Below are 20,763 nucleotides of genomic sequence, written 5' to 3'. Positions count from 1 at the left end.
ACCCATGAAGCAGATCATGCAATGACAGCTTGTGCGAGCACTCTGATGACAGTCCACGTACTCTGCCGACCCACTTCGCCGCTCACCCCACTCATTTGACAAGAAGCGCTACGCATTAAATGTATTTAGACTAGGAGGTAGAAATGTGGTATGGAAGGGGAGCAGTTTATGAAAGAGGAATAAACATTTTGAAGTAGTTCTTTGATGTCCTTGGTGAAAAGATGAAAATGCTGGCTCCCGAAGTACTGGTAACGCTGAAACTGATAATAGTTCTTAAATGCAGAGTGCTGGACACCCTGGTGTACTACAACCTCACCTACTCGAGCATCTTGCTGGGCGACCCGTACCTGAGCTTCGCGCTAGTGGCCGCCGCCGAGTACCCTGGCAGGCTCTTGGGCGTGGTGGCCATCAATTACCTGCGCCGGAGAACATCATACATCGCACTCTACATGTTCGCCTTGCTTTGCTCGGCGACAGCCATCTTTGTGCCGGCACGTGAGTTTAAGCGCGATAAACAAGCGTATGCTCTGTTCTTTCTGCTTGTAAAAAACTCCAGCCATTTCACAACCTTTTCTGGACAGTTTTACCAGTCATCAGTCGTCCTAACAAGGCTCATGTTCCGTCTGTCCCTCTAACTGTGCCTTTTCTTTCGCATTCAATCCAGGAAACGTAGTTTTACTAAGTGAAGGGGTTGTTCATCTTCAGCTCTTCCATCCATGAATTATTTGGTACACTTGGAATTGTTTACTACCTTTATCAGCTTTTTTGCTTCTCACGTAACCTAGAAAGTATACAGAGCTAGCAAGGGAAACGTATAATGTGACCATGGCATCACATCAGGACGCCATGGCGCGATGGCTGCAAAAGAGATGTATTAGGCAGATCGTCTCTTGGCCATGCCTTATAACGCACATTTTTCGGCGACAAAACTAGCGTCTTCATGAACAGGAACATGAGTGTAATCTGTCAGGTAATAGTTTAAAATAGAATAAAAATTTATAGCGCTCTTGAACAATATTGTTACGGGGAAGATGTACAGTCCGAAAGCTGTCCGCACAACTAACGTTGATGATAGTACCGATTTCACCCCCATCAGCGTCGTCGTCTTCTAAGAGTCTGTCGCACTTCATCGTCCTCATCAGGACCAGCAAATACCGCTAAATAACACTACCCCCCCCCCCCCCTCGGGAAAAGCAGAGTCCCGGTGGGGTCTACGTTGGCGAAATAGAACGTGCATAATAGGGCTTCAGACGGGACACATGCACTATTTCGGAGGTTGGTACTGTAGACGTGGACTTCGGTAGCATAGATTCAACTTCGTATGTGACGTCGGTCACGGGGTGCAAAACACGGTACGGGCCTGTGTAACTGGGCAAAAGTTTTTCACACAAGCCTACTCGATGGCACGGGAGCCACAGCAAGACGATAGATCCAGGAGTGTAGCGGACATCATGGTGACGACTGTCGTACCGGACCTTTTGGGAGTCTTGGGATGCAGAGAGCCTGGCACGAGCTATCCGGCGGGCATCATGAGCGCGGGCAACGGCATCACTGGCATAAGTACTGGTGACGTCTGCCGCGGGTAGGGAGGTGTCGAAGGGCAGTAACGGGTGTCGGCCAAATAACAGATAAAATGGGGAGTATCCAGCGGTAGAATGTACTGATGAATTGTAGGCGAATGTCACAAGAGGGAGATGAACGTCCCAATCTCGGTGGTCGTCAGACAAATACATGGCCAACATGTCTGTGAGGGTACGGTGTAGGTGTTCCGTGAGGCCATTGGTCTGGGGGTGATAGGCGGTGGTGAATTTGTTGCGGACGGAGAATTTCATCAACCACTCGCGACAGGAAGCAGCGGGCACGGTCAGTTCGTAGTTCACGAGGGGCACCATGATGAAGGATCACGTTTTCTTGAAGGAAGTCAGCGACGTCTGTGGCGCAGCTGGTCGGGATGGCTCAGGTAATAGCGTACCGAGTAGCGTAATTGGTGGCGACGGCGATCCATTTGTTCCCCGAGGCGGAAACTGAGAAGTGGCCAAGACGGTCAACACCTACACGGGAAAACGAGTCAGTCGGTATGGGGATTGGCTGCAAATGACCTGAAGGCAAAATTGTGGGCTTCTTCCGACGCTGACACAGTTTTCATGCGGCAATGTACTGCTGGACAGAGCGGTAGAGCCCCGGCCAGTAGAAACGTCGACGCAGGCTGTCGTATGTGCGAGATACACCCAGATCGCCAGCCGTGGGAGCATCATGAAACTGTTCAAGGATGGTGGAACGCAGGTGCTGGGGAACGACTAGCAAAAGGTCTGTGCCATCTGTTCGCGTATTACGTCAGTATAGGGTGTTCTCGTGGAGCACAAATCAGGCGAGAGATGGATCAGGGTTGTTGGAGCTAAGATGGAGTATAATGGAATGCATCGGAGCATCTAAGTGCTGTTCGTCGGCAATGTTGGAAAAGGTCGGGACAGACAAGACACATGTGTTATCGTCAGAGTCGGTATGACTAGGGGAATCAACGGGATGGCGGGACAGGCAGTCTGCATCTTGGTGAAGCCGGCCGGACTTGTAGACGACGGAAAAGGTATATTCTTCTAATCGAAGCGCCCAGCGCCCCAAACGACCAGTAGGATTTTTGAGAGAGGAAAGCCAACACAAGGCATGATGGTCTGTTATAACAGTAAAATGGCGGCCAAACAAATAAGGGCGGAATTTTGTAATAGCCCAGAGAAGTGCCAGGCACTCTTGCTCTGTGATAGAGTAATTTTGTTCGGGCGTTGAGAGAAGGCGGCTGGCATACGCAATCACCCTTGTATGGCCGTGTTGTCGCTGAGCGAGTATAGCTCCTTTGTCATGGCCACTTGCTTCGGTGCGAATTTCAATATTGGCGGATGGGTTGAAATGGACCAAGACGGGCGGAGTAGTCAGAGCAGTAATAAGCTCCGGGAAAGCTGCAGCTCGTTCAGGCCCCCAAGAGATTGAAGCGTCTTTCTTGAGGGGGCGGGTGAGAGGACGAGCAAAGGCTGCGAGGTACGGGACGAATCGTCGGAAATATGAACAAAGGCCAATAAAATTCAAACATCACTGGATGAATGCGGAGTTGGAAAATCTCTGACGGCGCGAATCTTGTCAGGGTCAGGTTGGATGCCGGAAGCATTAACCAAGGACTTTGATTGCTCGGTGAACGAAGCTGCACTTCTTGGAGTTTAGTTGAAGGCCGGCGCGGCGAAAGGCGAATGAGATGGTTGTCAAATGTAAAGGAAAAAACAATTACGTTGTAAAGATAAGACAAACAAGTGGTCCCCTTGAAGCCTGTGAGCAAAGAGTCCATCATGCGTTTGAAGGTTGCTGGGGCATTGCAAAGGCCGAAAGTCATGGCTTTGAATTGACAGAGGCCGTCAGGGGTGATGAACGCTATTTTTTCACGGTCTCTCTCGTCGACGGGCATCTGCCAGTAGCCGGAACGAAGATCGATGGACGAAAAGTAGCTGGCTCCGTGCTAACTGTCAAGCGCGTCGTCGATATGCGAAAGAGGATAGACATCTTTTTTGGTTATCTTGTTCAGATGGCGGTAGTCAACGCATAATCTCCAACTGTTATCCTTCTTCTTGACCAACACGACAGGAGATGCTCAGGGGATACTGGAAGGCTCGATTACGTCGTTCGCTAACATCTCGACTTCCGTTTGAATGACGCGTTGTTTCACCGGTTTCACCACCATCAGCATCGTCGTCTTCTGGGAGTCTGTCGCACTTCATCGTCCTCATCACGGCCAGCAAATACTGCTAAGTAACAATATATTGACATCTCCCACAAAGTATATTTTGCTAACAATGCTTGTGAACAAATGTAGAATGTCTGTATTCTGTCACAGAAGGGGGCAAATTCAGCTGTTATCACAAGGCAAAATATAAGCACCTATCTACAGTCTACAGATGTACTGGGCTTATCGGGTGCCGAAAAGTTATTGCATTCACATGAGCACTTGACTCGCGATGTAAAAAACTTCGGAATGCAACACGCAATCGGGAGGAGGAGAAAATACAACCATGTATGTGTGCACAGACTATGGTCATGTTATCGCAGAAAAGACAAGGGGTAGCTCGGTTGTGCTCGAGTAACATGCACAGCTGGCCTTGAGATTATCAACTCTAACTGCAGTAATATGGCTTTCCTATAAACTGAGGAAGTCCTTAGCAAATATGCGCAGGACAAACTCCTCGAATCATATTTCAAAGCTTCGAGTTTAAAGAAAACGTTGAACTAATCTACAACAGGAAGCTAACGCTTTTAGGCACATCTGACTCTGCTGTCGAGCGAGGAAGTAAACCTGTTATAGACATCTGGGTTCCAACTTGCAAGCGAGGTGTTGCACAGCGAAATAGACATCAGCGGGGACCCTAGAACTCCTTTTGAGTGGGGTAGGAGGGAGAGGCTTGCAGTTTGTTTCGTTTCTTTACTTCTTTAATAAACTCGCCATGATTTTTTGCCTTCTACAATTTCAATTCCACAGAGGTTTGCACTAACGCACATAAAATCAAAATTTAAACTGGTATATTATTATGTGACGGTGTACGCGTGAGTGACTGACTGAACTTGAAGCGAAGGCGTATTTTTTTTAAGGAGTTTTGGTTTTTCTTAAAATGAAAAGAAGTCCTGCGCAATGCTATCTAGGTACTGTCCTGGCAGCCAACCACAGAACGTTTCTAAAGACGAGATATCAGCGCTACAAGAACTTTGTGTGACAAAAACATCATCTCATCCGCCTGGCACACAAAGCAAGTTCACCGGTGGTCGACCAGACAAAGCCCGACAGGCCGACTTGACTCTACTTTGTTGTGGAAGTGAGAGCGAGTGAGGGTGAGTGAGCATGAGAAAAATGTGAGTGCGAGTGGGTGGATATGAATGACAAGGTTCATGAGTGAGTGCATGGGAGGATAGGATAGGATAGGAAATACGTTAGTTTCTCTAGGTCTTGTGCTAGTAGCAGAAGAGTTCCATCTTCCGTCTTCTCACAGGGTCGGTGCCCCTATTCCAGGGCTCCGCTGAGCTTCGCTGCTCGCTAGGCGTGCTGGATTAGACCTAGTTGGCAATCCAAATCGCCGCTGGAGAGCCGGCTCTCCCACTGTTCCGCACTCGGGTCTTTACGAAAGCTGTCGTTATTTTTACATTGCCACGTGATGTGGTATAACGAAGGTGTGCTACCACACCATGGAGTGAGTGGAATTAAAATGGATTTAGTTTGCATGCCGTAATTGGAATTGTTCCGGAAACACGTTTTGGGGATCCCAGAATTCTTTTATTGTGATATGCAATCCCTTGATCGAGACAACAAAACTATATAAAAATTTTCATCTTGCGGAAGCGATAAGTGCACACAAAAACTTTCAAGCAGTCGTCTTTCAACTACTCAAGTACGACACTTTTATTTTACAATCCATTTCATCCTAACTGTTCCGGTAAATCCTCTTGCTTGTAAGGCTTTCGCTTCGCTGTCACTAACAGCCAGTAGCCGATTTGCTCTTAGCAGACCTTCCCCTCCATTCACTAGCTAGAAAAGTTCATTCTTTTATGTGGGTGCCGTTGAAGATTGTTTTCCTTTTCTAATAGTTCTATGCTCACAGGTGCTTCTAATTTATTTCTGGTGTACTGCTGCAGTCGCGTTGAATGAGAACAAGCCTTGATTTATACTTTTCCTTTTGTTACTACCCCTACCGGTGAATATTTGTATTCTCTCACTCTTACTTATTTAATACCTCCACCCGGTCACGGTGATTCAATGGATACAATGCTCCACCGCTTAACCAAATCGCGCAGGATCGTATCCTGGCCGCAGCGGCTACATTTTCGAAGGAGGCGAAAAGCAAGACGACCGGTGTTGTGCGATGTCATCATCCGCCTGACTATACACACTTCAGGGCAAAGGCCTCTCTCATATTCCTCCAATTAACCCGGTCCTGTGCTAGCTGCCTCCACTTGACCCCTGCGAACTTCTTTACCTCATCCGCCCACCTAACTTTCTGCCACCCCCTGCTACGCTTTCCTTCCCTTGAAGTCCGGTTTGTTACCATAAGCGACCATCGGTTATTCTCTCTTCGCACTACATGTTCTGCCCATGCCCACTTCTCCTCCTTGATTTCCACTAGAATGTCAGTAACTTGAGTTATTTCTCTGACCCACTCTGCACGCTTCCTATCTCTTAATGTTACCCCTACCGTTTTTCGTTCCATAGCCCACTGCGTTGTACTCAACTTCAGTAGAACCCTCTTGGTTAGCCTCCACGTTTCAGCCCCATAGGTGAGCACAGGTACGATGCAACTGTTGTATACTTTCCTCTTGAGCGATACCGATAAGCTGCTAGTCATAATCTGCTAGAGCTTGCCAAATGCGCTCCATCCCAATCTTATTCTTCTGGTTATTTCATTTTCATGGTCCGGATCTGCGGTTACTATCTGTCCTGAGTAGACATATTCGCCTACTACTTCCAGTACTTCGCTACCTAATGTAAACTGCTGTTCCTTCCCGGGGCTGTTGAACATTACCTTAATCTTCTGCGTATTGATTTTCGAGCCTATCTTTCTACTTTTTCTGCCTATAGGCCACCACTCATTCTATGCAGTTCATCTCCTGAGTTACTTAGCAAGGCAATGTCGTCAGCAAATCGCAGATTACTAAGGTATTCTCCATCTACCCTTATCCCTAAGTGCTCCTACTCCAAGTCTGAATACTTCCTTCAAGCAAGCTGTGAATTGTAGTGGCGAGATGTCTCCTTGCCTAACACATTTCTTCATAGGAATTTTGTTACTTTCCTTATGCAGAAGCATGGCTGCTGTGCAGCCACTATATGCATATACCTTCCTGTACTTTCACGTACGGCTGGTCTACACCCTAATTTTGAAATGTCTACATGACCGCCGTGGTTTCTACTGAGTCAAATGCTTTTTCTTAATCAATAAATTATTTGTATAAGGGCTGGTTATATTCCGCGCATTTTTCAACCACCCGGTTGATGGCATTAATATGACCAATATATGTATAGTGATATATATATGGATATATATATATATGATATGGTTACGCCGCGTAGCGGCGCACTGAGAAGCAGCAGAAGAAGAAGCGGAGGAAGCGATTTTTCTGAGCCGTGTGCGTCCGTCTTTCATACCAAGTTCACTTGAACTAAAACCATTTCATCCCTTACATTTGGTGGAGGTGCTGGGTAAAACGTTCTAGATCCGCCAGTACCTCGTCGCAGTCGTCGTGTAGCAGGTTTGCCACCTTTATCTCCTCAACAGTACATTTCAATGGCTACCACCCGCACGACGCAGACTCATGAACAGCGACCTGAAGAGACGACGGCCTTTCCCCACCAGCGAGAGCCGCGTACGTTCCACGGTGAGCCCGAAGATGACGTTGAGGAATGGCTCCGTTATTACGAAAGATGCAGCAAGTACAACCGCTGGAACTCGATCGCACGTCTGTACAACGTTGTCTTCTTCCTCGCTGGCACGGCCCTGACGTGTTTTGATAACCACGAAGAAATCCTGACGACCTGGGACCGATTTGTCGAAGAAATTACGAAGTCCTTGATACCCTTGCGAAGAAGGAACGCGCTGACCATCAGGGAGCCCAGCTGCCCGGTGAGACATGCACACGTTGTATCGAAGAAATATTGAAACTTTGTCGCATTGTCAACCGGCAGATGTCAGAAGAAGACAAGGTAGGGCACCTTCTCAAAAGGATTGCTGAGGATGTGTACAACTTTCTTAATTCGCGGGACACCCTTGCCACAGTTGCAGATGTCATCAAGCAGTGCCGGGCATTTCAGGCGTTAAAGATACGTCGCATAGCGCCAAAATTTGGCCGTCTTTCAAATGTGACAACTGTTGCCGGTATCGACATTCCGGAGGCTGAAGACATCACTTCTATGGTCAGGAGGATTATACGCGAGGAGCTGGATATTCAGCGGCAATGTACAAATTTCGATGCACCCAACCACCCGACATCGAGGTCCGTATGGGAACAACGCACGCCACGGGCTGCACAAAATAACGGCCAACCATCTTACAACAACGGCGGGGAGCGGACCCTGCAACCAACATCGCACCCTTATTTCCAGCAGCGTCCAGCCCATCTGGATAAGTGCCTCGTGGTGCTCCTCGTCGCGCTTCTGACGCCCCATCTCGGCCTCCAAGAGATCCTGAAGTGAACTACCAGAGCCGCCAGCCACCCGTATGTTACGGCTGTGGGGGCAGCGGACATATCTTCCGCTTTTGCCCGTGTCGTCAATTTACCCGACCCCCTGTCCAACGAGCACCGCGCTTCACGAATGGTGTCCAGTGGGAGCAGCAGCCACCCGCTACCTCCTATCGGCCCTCTTCCCCTCAACGCCACGCACGGAATGACTACGCTGTGTCCGATCGCAGCATCACTCCCCCACCACAGCGACCACCCAGTTCGCCATCCCCACGTCGCCGCTTTATTTCTCCACCGCTGGGAAACTAGGTGGTGCGACCGATGGAGGTAAGGTCGCCAGACGGTCAATTTCACGCATACCTCTACCTATCGTCATACTAAAGAACAAAGTGTCAGTGCGTGTAAACAATGTTAAAACGGATGCTCTGGTTGACACTGGTGCCGCTGTGTCAGTTATGAGCCTTTCATTTAAGAGCCGCCTTTGACAGAAAGTTATGTTTGTGTGGGACAAAAGCACTACGTTTTGAGGAGTTGAGGGTGAAACTTTAGTTCCGGTTGGCCTGTGCTCAGTTTCAGTTGTAATTGGTGACGAGTGCTATAGGACAGAATTCATTGTATTGAGACGTGCCACGCATGACGTTATCTTGGGTGTTGACTTTTCGCGCGTGTGGTGCGACTTGACTTTAGTGCCGGTGAAATTTGTTTGCAGCCGAACATTATCCCCGCACTAGTAGATAACATGTCTCAGAGTTATCAAGGAGGTCCTGCCTTGAAGGAAGATGTGTTGCTGCCTGCGATGACGGCGACGTTTCTCCCTGTGAAGTCATCTGAATCCTTCATGGGTAAAAATTCAATAGATGTCTCGAATGGAGCGAAAAAAATATTTTGGTACCGCGCTCCGGTCGTGGAGGCGAAGGATGGTCGCGCATACCTCTATGCAGGGAACGTGTCAGAAGAGCCTGTTCGTCTTTCTTCTGGTTTGACACTCGCGAGATTTGAGGATTATGTGACTCATACGGTTAAAATTTTTTCCGATTGCAGAGGTATTGTGCTGAGTTTGAGGGCATGGTCAACAAATCGCTCCCATCTAGTTAACGTCGTATTCTGCAAGACATTTTGGCAACTCATGCCCAAGTGTTCGACTTTGCCTCAAATGGATCGGGTAGCCATTCCCCAGCTTCTCGACTACAGCCCAAAATTAACACAGGAAGCGCACCCCCTATTCGCCGAAACCCTTACAGAGTCTCCCCGTCAGAGCGCAAGATAATTCAAGAACAGGTGGACGAAATGCTGCACAAAGGAATCATCCGAGAATCTTCCAGTCCGTGGGCCGCACCTGTGATACTGGTGCGAAAAAAAAGACAATTCTTGGCGATTTTCTGTAGACTACCGTCGTTTGAATGCGGTAACAAAGACGTATACCCGTTACCTCGCATTGATTACGCTGTCGACTGTCTGCATTCGGCGTCATATTTCTCCTCTGTTGATTTGCGATCTGGTCATTGGCAAATTTCTCTACATCCATCCGACCGTGAGAAGACTGCTTTTGTAACACCAGATGGTTTATACTAATTTAATGTAATGCCCTTTGGATTATGCAACGCTCCCGCGTCATTCGAGAGATTTATGGACACTATCCTTCGTGGCCTCAAATGGGAAATATGCATGTGTTACCTTGATGATGTTATCATTTTTAGAAAGATCTTCCAGGAGCACAATGAGAGGCTCCATAAAGTTCTTGAATGCATTGGCAAAGCGGGCCTCATTTTGAATTCGAAGTGCCATTTTGGAGAGCGACAAACTTTAGTTCTTGGGTTGCTCGTCAATGAGTATGGTATCAGGCCGGATCCGCAGACAATTGCTGCAGTACGCGACTTCGAAACTCCACGCACTCTGAAAAGTCTTCGGAGCTTTCTTGGCCTCTCTTATTTTCGTTGCTTCATTGCTGGTTTTGCGCAACTTGCCCACCCCCTTACTTCTCTACTGCACAAGGCTTCGCAATTTGTGTGGACCCCAGAGTGCGAATCCTCCTTCAATCGACTCAAGTCTTCTCTAACTTCAGCACCACTGCTGCGCCACTTCTACCCTTCTGCTATGACTGAGGTCCACACTGACGCCAGTGGCGTCGGTCTTGGGGTGGTGCTTGTGCAGCTGCATAGTGGGGCTGAACACGTTGTTGCATATGCCAGCCGCACGTTGACAAAATGGGAACGGAACTACACAAGGGAACAAAATGTAGCGCACCAAAACAAGGACAGAGAAAGAAGACACACACAGCGCTAACTTCCAACTAATGTTTATTCAAGGAAGAAAGCATGGTTTTATACCACCGCGTATCACATGCGCCAAAGAACATGCGCTAGCAAGTCAGGTCACTCAGATACGCAATCTCCTTTGGCAACAACGCGACAGAAGGGTTACTAATACAATCATCTTTCAAAAGAGTAATCCATTCAGCTTCAACTATTTCACGCGTTAACCGGTTTTTGTGCACTTTTAAAACCATACTTTTTTTGAGGAGAGGAATACAATTGCAAACACGGCAATGAGCCGACTAACCTTTACCACACCTGTTACTGACATCCCGGCCATGCTCACGAAGCCTATCATTGAGGCATCTGCCTGTTTGACCAATATATTGCTTGCCACAGGATAGGGGTATTTGATAGACTGCATTTTGGATGCAATTAACAAACTTTATTTATGTTTCTTTGTGCAGTCTATCACCTTCTTGGCTTGTGACGAAGTTTTAGTGCATAGCTGACTCAACTTATTCGGAGCCGAAAAAGCCATTCTAACACCCGATCGCTGCGCAACTTTTTTCAGATTATGGGACAGCCTATGAATGTAAGGGATGACGGCAATTTTTTCTTTCTTACACGGGGCCTGTTGACTGACATCCGCTTTTTTCAGGCATACTTTCTTCAAAACGCCTTCGGCCACGGACACAAGAAGATGGGAAGGGTACCCGGCACATTCTAGACGCTTACACTGTTGTGAAAAACTGTCATGCATGAGGTGCGGGCAAGATTTCTTCAGAGAATTAACAAATGAAAGGAGAGCAATGGAACGTTTCACAAGTTTAGAGTGCGATGAATTGAAAGGTAACAATGGTTTTTCGCCACGAGGTTTAAACATCCAGCTCGTCCGATCATGATGAAGTATGAAGTTAATATCTAGGAATTGAATACCACCTGTTTCAGGTAATTCAAATGTTAATTTTAGAGGTTTGAAATGGTTATGAAACAGCGCGAGGACATTAAAAGTGTCATCCATGAAGGATGCGCTGTGTGTCTCTTCTTTCTCTGTCCTTGTCTTGGTGCGCTACATTTTGTTCCCTTTGATCATGTACCAACAAGCCCAAGTATCTACCCTTCGGAACTACACAGTTACCGAATTGGAGTGCCTCGCAGTTGTGTTCGCTCTGCACAAGTTCCGACCATACCTATATGGACGCTACTTCACCATAATTACTGATTACCATTCGCTGTGCTGGCTCACCGGACTTCGCGATCCATCTGGTCGTCTGGCGCGCTGGGCATTACGCCTACAAGAATACAACTTTGGTGTCGCGTACAAGAGTGGACGACATCACAGTGATGCAGACTGCTTGTCACAGCACCCATTGCCGACTTCCGTTAACGATGAAGACGGCTTCGACGGGTGTTTAGCCTCAATCGCGTCGACGTTTCCTAGTATGGCGACTTTTAGGCGAGAACAACGCAACGACCGGTCTCTACAGCCTCTTATACAAGAGGCAGAAGAAAGAGCAGAGTCAACGCAGTTTACTATCGAAGATGGTGTTTTGTTCAAGAAGAACTACTCAGTTGATGGTGCTGCCCTTTTTTTGGTCGTCCCAAAAAGTCTCCGTACACAAGTTTTGCATGCCATGCACGATGATATTACCTCTGGACATCTAGGCTTCTGTCGTACCCTGCACCGAATTTGCCAGCGTTTTTATTGGCCACAAATTTATAAGACCACCAAGCAATACGTTGCGACATGTGAAAAATGCCAACGACTTAAGGCACGCACCACCACGCTGGCCGGACCACAACAACCCGTCAAGGCACCTACCTCACCTTTTGAAAGGATTGGAATTGACCTGCTCGGTCCTTTTCCAAAGACTGTGGAGGGCTGCCACTGGATTATCGTCTGCGTTGACTATCTTACCAGATATGCGGAGGCTTCTGCTCTCGCTACCGCAAAAGCTGCTGATGTTTCGTCGTTTCTTTTTCAATCCATTATTCTTCGCCACGGCGCACCCCGTGTTATTATAAGTGATCGTGGTCGGCAATTCACTGCTGATGTCGTGGAAGATATGCTCCGACTTTGTGGTTCACAGTACCGACAATCGACACCGTATCATCCGCAGACCAGCGGTCTCACCGAGCGCACCAACCGCAACTTGACAACCATGCTGTCCATGTACGTCTCGTCTGACCATCGCAACTGGGGTTCAGTGCTACCGTATGTGACATATGCTTATAACACTGCGAATCATCATGAAGTTACCGGCTATTCTCCTTTCTATTTACTCTATGCAAAAACTCCCCACGTTTTCCTAGACACCATCTTCCCACTTTCCCCCAACGACGATGCGTCTGTTTCCCAGGTACTATGCCGTACCGAAGAAGCCCGTCGTATAGCCCGCTTACGCACACTGGCTTCTCAAAGCCACTCGAAAAAACACTACGATCTTCATCATCGTGCAGTTGCTTACTACCGTGGAGACTACGTCTGGCTTTGGACGCCTATTCGCAAGCGAGGATTATATGAGAAGTTTCTCTGCAAGTACGATGGCCCCTTCTTCGTGTTGGACCAACTGAATGACGTGAATTACGTTATCGACAAAGTCACGACGGATAACCGCCAATCCCTTAAGACATAAGTTACTCACGTGGCTCGCATGAAGCGCTGCCATCTTCGATCTACCTAATTTTCTCGAGGACGAGAATCGTGTGCCCGGGGGGGGATCGTTACGCCGCGTAGCAGCGCACTGGGAAGCAGCAGAAGAAGAAGCGGCGGAAGCGAGGCGCGCGCAGACTGTTCCGGGTTTTTCTGAGCCGTGTGCGTCCGTCCTTCATACCAAGTTCACCTGTATTAAAACCATTTCATCCGTTGCAATATATATATGATATGATAAGAGATAGGAAGCGTTCACAGTGGGTCAGAGAAATAACTCAAGTTACTGACATTCTAGTGGAAATTAAGAAGAAGAAATGGGCATGGGCAGGACATGTTGTGCGAAGAGAGGATAACCGATGGTAGCTTAGGGTAACAAACTGGATTCCAAGAGAAAAAAATCGTAGCAGGGGGCGGCAGAAAGTAAGGTGGGCGGATGAGGTTAAGAAGTTCGCAAGGGTCAAGTGGATGCAGCTAGCACAGAACCGGGTTAATTGGAGAAATATGGGAGATGCCTTCGCCCTGCAGTGGGTAGAGTCAGGCTGATGATGATGATGATGATGATGATGATGATGATGATGATGATGATGATGATGATGATGATATAGTAGAGTAACCTTTCCGAAAACCTGCGTGATCTTTTACTTGATTGAAGTCTAAGGTTGTCCTGATTCTATTAGCGATTACGTTAGTAAATACTATATGCGTAACAGACAGTAAGCTGATTGGTCGCTAATTGTTCAGGTCGTTAGTGCCCCCTTTCTTATGAATTAAGATAATGTTTTGCGTTCTTCCATCGTTCCGGTACCGTCGATGACGCCAGGCACTACGTATACAGGGTGACAAGTTTTCCTAGCCCGACATCCCCTCCATCCTCCAAAAAATCTAGTTACCTGGTCCTCTCCAGCTGCTTTCGCCTTTTTCATAGCTTCTAATGCTTTCTTAAGCTTCAGTCTTTCGTCCCTAGCGGATTATCTGACTGTTGTTCTCTACTGTCCATCTCATTATTGTCCTAACTGCATTGACTACTATAGAGATCAGTATGGAACTCCTTAGCTACTTTGACTGTCTTGTCCATATTCGTGATGACGTTTCCCGCATTGTCCTTTAGTGCATACATCTGATTTTCGCCTATGCCGAATTTCTTCTTCACCGATTTAAGGCTTCCTCCGTTCCTTAAAGCATGCTCAATTTTCTCCATGTTATATTTCCTTATATCGGCCGCTTTGCGCTTATTGATTACCTTTGATATATATGCCAATTCTATCCGCTCTGTTGGATTGGAAGCTTTCATATTTTGTGGTTTCTTAATCAAATTGTTCATCTCCTTAGGCAGCTTACTGGTATCCTATCTAACTATCATACTGCCCTCGTCTACATCGCACTCGGTAATGATATTGTTACGACGGGGGTAAGACGTCGGGGCTCTGACCAACAAGACGATAGGGTAGGGAGCTCAGCTGGTCAACGGCAGCGCGTCCGGCACGAGAGTCTTCTTTTTTTCAACATCTTTCTCCTTCACTTGTGTTCTAAACTTCATCTTCTTCTGCACTGTTACATTTTCCCCCTGGGCAGACGAAGCCCCCCGGGCGAGGTAGTTATTCGTTTCCACGAGAGTGACGCGGCTTCATCCGGGCGACATGGGCAACTTCGGTTCTGACTGAACGACGACCACTTGCTGTCATACGTGCTATTTGGTAGTTCACTTCACTGACGCGTTCAAGCACAACGTAAGGGCCAGCATAATGCGCCAACATTTTCTTGGCTAAACTACGCTTTCGGAGTGGTCGCTAAAGCCACACTAAATCTTCAGGGGCGTAAGACACATGGTTATGCCGGCTGTCGTACTGAGCGTTTGAACGCTCTTGCGAAGCGAGAATTCGCAAACGGGCGAAACAGCGAGCTTCTTCGGCTCGACAAAGAGTTTCCGCGATGCACGGTTCGTCATGGACGGAGTAAGGAAGAATGGTGTCTAGACAATACCGAGGAGGACGGGCATATAGCAGGAAGGACGGGCTGTAGCCAGTAGTCTCATGTGTTGCAGTGTTGAATGCGAACGTTATAAATGGCAGTATAGTATCCCAATTCTTGTGGTCAGGTGCGATGTACATAGATAGCATGTTTATGAGTGTGCGGTTTGCGCGCTCCGTCAAGCCGTTGGTTTAAGGGCGATATGGTGTGGAATGCCGAAAATGCGACGCACACAAACGAAGCTCTTCCACAACATCTTCCATAAACTGGCGACCTCGGTCACTGATGATCACTCGCGGAGGTCCATGGCAGAGGATCACAGAAGGGAGCAAGAACAGGGACACGTGTTGAGCGGTGGCTGAAGGAAGAGCTGCCGTTTCGCAGTAGCGGGTGAGATAGTCGGCACAAACCACGATCCAACGATTTCCGTCGGATGACTTCGGGAAGGGACCCATAAGGTAAATTCCGATTTTCTCAAATGCGCCACGTGGTGGAGTCACAGGATGCAGCAGGCCCTGTGGCGTGGACGTAGGGCGTTTGTGTCGTTGGCACTCAGTGCAGCTCGCCACACATTGCTCAGTCGTCTGGCACATCTTTGGCCAATAAAACCGGTCGCGGGCACGATGGAGGATTCTTGCAGAGCCCAGGTGACCGGAAGTGGGGTCGTCGTGCATGGCGCGTAAGATGCACGAGCGGTAGCTCTCGGGAACCACAAGCAGAAAATTCGTACCGGTGCTTGAGTAAGCCTTTTTGTATAAAAGGCCATCACGGAGACAAAATGGGCTGGAAGCAGCGGAATCCCGCGCCTCCGCAAGTAGGGGCTCCAGGCTTATATCGGTCTCTTGCGCATTCCGCAGAGCCGAGGCGTCGGGAAACTCGGGCACGACGGAGGCGATGTATTGATCGAAATCACCAGAGTCACATTCGGTCGTAGGAAGAGGAAGATGTGAAAGACAGTCTGCATCGGCGTGTTTGCGGTCACTCTTGTACGAAACAGTGAAGTCGTACTCTTGCAGAGGAAGGGCCCAGCGTGCCAGACGACCAGATGGATCACGAAGGTTGACAAGCCAACACAGGGCGTGATGATCCGTCACAACCGTGAAATGGCGTCCATATAGGTATCACCGAAAACGCTGAACAGCGAAAACTACGGCGAGACACTCCTGCTCCGTAACAGTGCAGTTACGCTCAGGTTTGCTGAGGGAACGGCTTGCATACGCAATTACATGCTCGCCTGTTGTCGAACGTTGCACAAGCACAGCGCCAACAACAATCCCACTTGCATCAGTGTGGACTTCAGTCGGAGGGGAGGGGTTGAAGTGCCGTAGTATGGGATGTGACGTAAGCATAAACTTTAGTTGGCGGAAAGACGCGTCACAATCTGATGTCCAGTCGAAAGGGACGTCCTTTTGTAGAAGGGATGTCAGAGGGTAGGCGACGTCGGCAAACCTTGGGATGAATCGTCGAAAGTAGGAACACAGGCCCATAAAACTGCGGAGCTCCTTTTGAGTCTGTGGTCGTTGGAATGCTGCAACTGCTGCAGTCTTCTGTGGATCTGGCCGAACTCCATCGCGGTCGACGATATGCCCGAGTACCAGCGCTCTACGTTCACCAAAACGGCACTTTTTGGAATTCAGGACAAGGCCATCCTTCTGTAGGCAATCTAAAACGACAGCGAGTCGCGTGTTATGTCCAGTAAAAGTCCGGCCAAAAATAACAACATCGTCTAAATAGCACATGCAGATTTCCCACTTGAGGCCACGAAGTATTGTGTCCATAAATCTTTCAAATGTGGCCGGCGCATTACATAGGCCGAAAAGCATCACGTTAAATTCAAATAGGCCGTCCGGCGTAACAAATGCAGTTTTTTCTTTGTCAGCAGGGTCCATCGGAATCTGCCAATACCCCGATCGCAAATCAACTGAAGAGAAATAAGACGCGGAGAAAAGGCAATCTATGGCATCGTCGATGCGTGGGAGAGGATACACATCCTTTTTATGGATGGAGTTGAGGCGACGATAGTCAATGCAGAACCTCCATGTTCCGTCTTTCTTCTTCACCAATATCACGGGAGCAGCCCAACGACTGGAGGATTCCTGTATTACGCCCCTGTTCAACATGTCTTGGACTTGCTCGGTGATGATCTTACGCTCTGATGGTGACACACGGTACGGCTTTTGACGGATCGGATGGGCAGATCCCGTGTCAATCCTGTGGCGTGCGCGCGACAGCGGAAAACGTTGCGAGCCGTCGGACTGCGTGAAATCAAAAACGGATAGGTGCTGGGACAAGAGGTTCTTCAATATCTGTCGTTGTGAGGTGTTCAAAGATGCGCTGATCATCGAAAGAAGCTTTTCGTCAGCAGGTGAGTTAGTAGCGGGGTTGTCTAGGGAAGGAGTAACGACAGCTACACAATTCGGGAGAGTTGCGCTACATGAAGCTAGTTTGGAGCCCGCTGGAAAAACAACTGGTTCCGATGAGCAATTTATAGTCCACAGTCCGGTACGGCCCTCTTTCACGCGAACCAAGCAATGAGGCACTAACGCATTTTTCTTTACGCACTGTAAATTAAGAGGTGCCACAGTAGCCTCAAAAGAGTCGTTAATAGCACAGGAGCAGGACACCTGGACACACACTGCAGAATGTCGCGGTATGACGACTTCATCACACACGCACAAAACGTCTTCATAATTTGACGTCTCTTCCAAAAGTTCACGAGGAAGAGAACCACTGACACTTAGCTCTCCCGTTCGACAATCAACTGTAGCGCCGCACATACAAAGAAGTCAATTCCCAAGATTACGTCGTGTCTAGATCGGGGCAGTACTGCAAACTCCGCCGGAAATACTGTGCCCCTCAAGGAAACTTAACGCTGCATACCCCAACCGGATACAATAACTCTCCACTTACTCCATAAAAATTTGCAGTTTTGTCCCAAACAAACATAACTTTGTTCTTCAAAAGGTTCTTAAAATCTAAACTCATTACTGAAACTGTAGCACCAGTGTCTACCAACGCCATCGTTGGCAAACGATCAACAATCACATTGACCTTGTTCTTTAACATAAACACACACGGAGGAATAATAGGTAGCAGCGCACATTGTCCAGCGACCTCACCTCCATTGGCCGCGCTGGCTAGTTTTCCTGCGTTGGTGGCGGAGATCGGCGCCGTGGAGACGGGGAGCGGCGCACACGAAATGACGGAGGTGGTGTCACACTATGGTCAGACGCTGGCGAATGGCTGCAGAGCCCTTCGTTTTGAAAACGGCCCCTCCGGGAGGGATGTTCTGGCCGATAGTTGTCGATGTAGGGCTGGACAATGCGTCGGTTCGGTGCCGTTGGGGGATTCCGGGACGATATGCGCCGATTGCAGTAGCGCGAAATGTGACCCGCGGCACCACACCGGTAGCACACCGGAAGACGTCGGTCAAAAAGTGGCGTGTCAGCTGGTTCCTGCATGGTAGACCGCGACGAATATCCAGATGGTGGCTCCGGGACGATGTAGCTGTCCGGCGGTCGGCCCGATGTACGACTGGAGTAAGGGCGAAGATCTCTACGCTAATGACAAGAGAATTGTTGGAAATTCTATTCAGGTCTTGGTCGTGGAATGTATAGGTCTGAGCGGCAGACAAAGTCGGTGACATTTGCGGACATCGGCGAGCACGCACCCCCATAGGTTGGAAGAGCATATACGTCCCCTCCAAAGCCATTGGGCCGGACAAGCTGCTCACGCCGTGACATCTCATCTCGAACAATTTCACGAATGGCGCACAGGGGGTTTTGAGATGGCGATTCTTCAATGCTAGCCACTGTAGTCACACTTGCAAGCCATCCAAATTTCGGTGTAATGCGGCGACTCTTAAGGGCCTCGAATGTTGGGCAGTGCCAGATACTTTCAGAGACCGAACTCAAGTTTTCCTTGGCAATGAGGAAGTGGTAGACATCTTCCGCAATGCCCTTGAGCAGGTGGCCTACCTTATCATCTTCAGTCATCCTGCTGTCGACGGTCTTGCACAACTTGAGTATGGCCTCTGTGTACGTGGTGCAGGTTTCTCCGGCTGCCTGGGCCTTCTGAGCAAGTGTCTGCTCGGCCTGTTTCTTCTTTGCAGCTAGGTCACCAAAACATTCCTTGATAGCTTCGACAAAAATTTCCCAAGTTGTCAGGGAGTCCTCGTGGTTCTCATACCACATCAAGGCGGTTTGCGTCAAAGAAACGACTACATTGGCTAGTTTAGCCACTGAGTCCCAGCGGTTATAGCGGCTCACATGTTCATAATGAGTGAGCCAGTCATCAACATCTTCCCCTGCTTGGCCGGCAAAGGAACGAGGCTCGCGAAACGGTAGCGTCGCATTCGTGGTGGTCGGCGGCGCATCGCGAGACGGGGGTAGAGGATCCCGTGTTGATGTTCGGGGCTGCTCGGTAGTCTGCTGTATTCTTGTTGGACTGTGAAAAAGGCTAACCGCCGAAGAATTGACGCGTTTGAATTGTGGTGCTGACGAAGACCCTTGAGACTTCCTTGGACTGCCAGAAGGTCAAATCAGTCGATATTGTCGACCATAAACCCTGACTGCTCATTGGAGGGTCAAATTCTAAAGTTAAAGCTCAGCTACTTTGGTCATCTGATGAGAAGAGAGGAGTCGCTAGAGAACGATTTGATGTTGAGAAAGGTTGAGGGTCGCCGGAGAAGGGGTAGACGGCGAACGCGATGGTTAGATGGCATCCTCGAGGCACTGCAGATGAAATTATGTGATGTTAGGAAGATAGTGAGAGACCGGAAAGCGTGGCGTGACATGGTTCGTAGGGTCACGAAGAGTCGGACACGACTGAACGACTGAACTGAACTGAACTGATAATTTTACCAATTCTGATCTACTTTGACAACCATACATCAGGGCGCTTCCTTATAGAGGGAAAGGCCTACGGTGCAATTTTTTCTTTCCAAACCAGAATGGCAAAACGATTTATGGACAAGTCTTTCCTAGCTACATTTGTGTGACAGACAGAACACCAAGCTCTGATTTTCTCACATGAGGATATGTTACGAATCATGCATTACTATTATTGCTGTTTTGTGAGCAAAATAGTTTGGGTTATGACCTTCAATGGCCATGTATGGCAGCAGAAACGATCAGCGCACCCAATAAGAAAACAAAGGAATTAAAACCTAGGCCATCCAAAGGCATCTGTGATCTCTGTCTTCTTTCTCGTTTTGAACCTCAATGAAGTGCACAAGTGTACATATATACATAATGTAGGATGGGGTTTATTAGAGGTACTGGGACGCGATTAAGAAGTACGTCAAGAACAGTCCGCGTACGAGCAAAGTCCAGAGCACACACCGATAACGATGTCACTGGCGACAGCGCACGGAAGCTGCTTCTTCTTCCCACGTACCTCTTTATTTTTACAAGGGCCTCCGGAGAGGAGAGGAGCCATCTTGGCGACTTACGGCGTAGGCAAAAAGGCAGGGTCGTAATATTGTTTAGGGTGCTGGACGTGGACAGTTTCGCAGCCGCGTCGACGTAAATCAGGTGAGGGCGTCAGGGGTTCCACAATGTAATTGACAGGAGAGATGCTCTTCAGGACACGATAGGGACCGTGATACTTGAAATTAAACTGTTGAAGATAGTCCGGGAGTACCTGATGGAATCCAGAGCCACACAAGACTGCCAGAAGAGAATGGCGGTGTCG

The 20,763-nt window shown here is 48.5% G+C and overlaps 1 protein-coding gene across 2 annotated transcripts in view; it reads left to right on the top strand.

Annotated features, from left to right (window-relative positions):
- LOC146171635 (organic cation transporter protein-like) overlaps nucleotides 1-20,763 on the top strand; it is a 344,048-nt gene that overhangs the window by 269,752 nt on the left and 53,533 nt on the right. For both annotated transcript variants that reach the window (XM_084586399.1, XM_084586400.1), the window contains exon 9: nucleotides 284-495. In XM_084586399.1, coding sequence (XP_084442525.1) covers nucleotides 284-495 — 212 coding nt within the window. The remainder of the gene's footprint in view (nucleotides 1-283; nucleotides 496-20,763) is intronic.

This window comes from Amblyomma maculatum, unplaced genomic scaffold (genome assembly GCF_055883805.1).
Source record: "Amblyomma maculatum isolate TAMU_Amacu unplaced genomic scaffold, ASM5588380v1 scaffold_19, whole genome shotgun sequence".
NCBI lineage: Eukaryota > Metazoa > Arthropoda > Arachnida > Ixodida > Ixodidae > Amblyomma > Amblyomma maculatum.
Note: the sequence above shows the minus strand (reverse complement) of the source record. Positions and strands in the feature narration are given on the sequence as shown.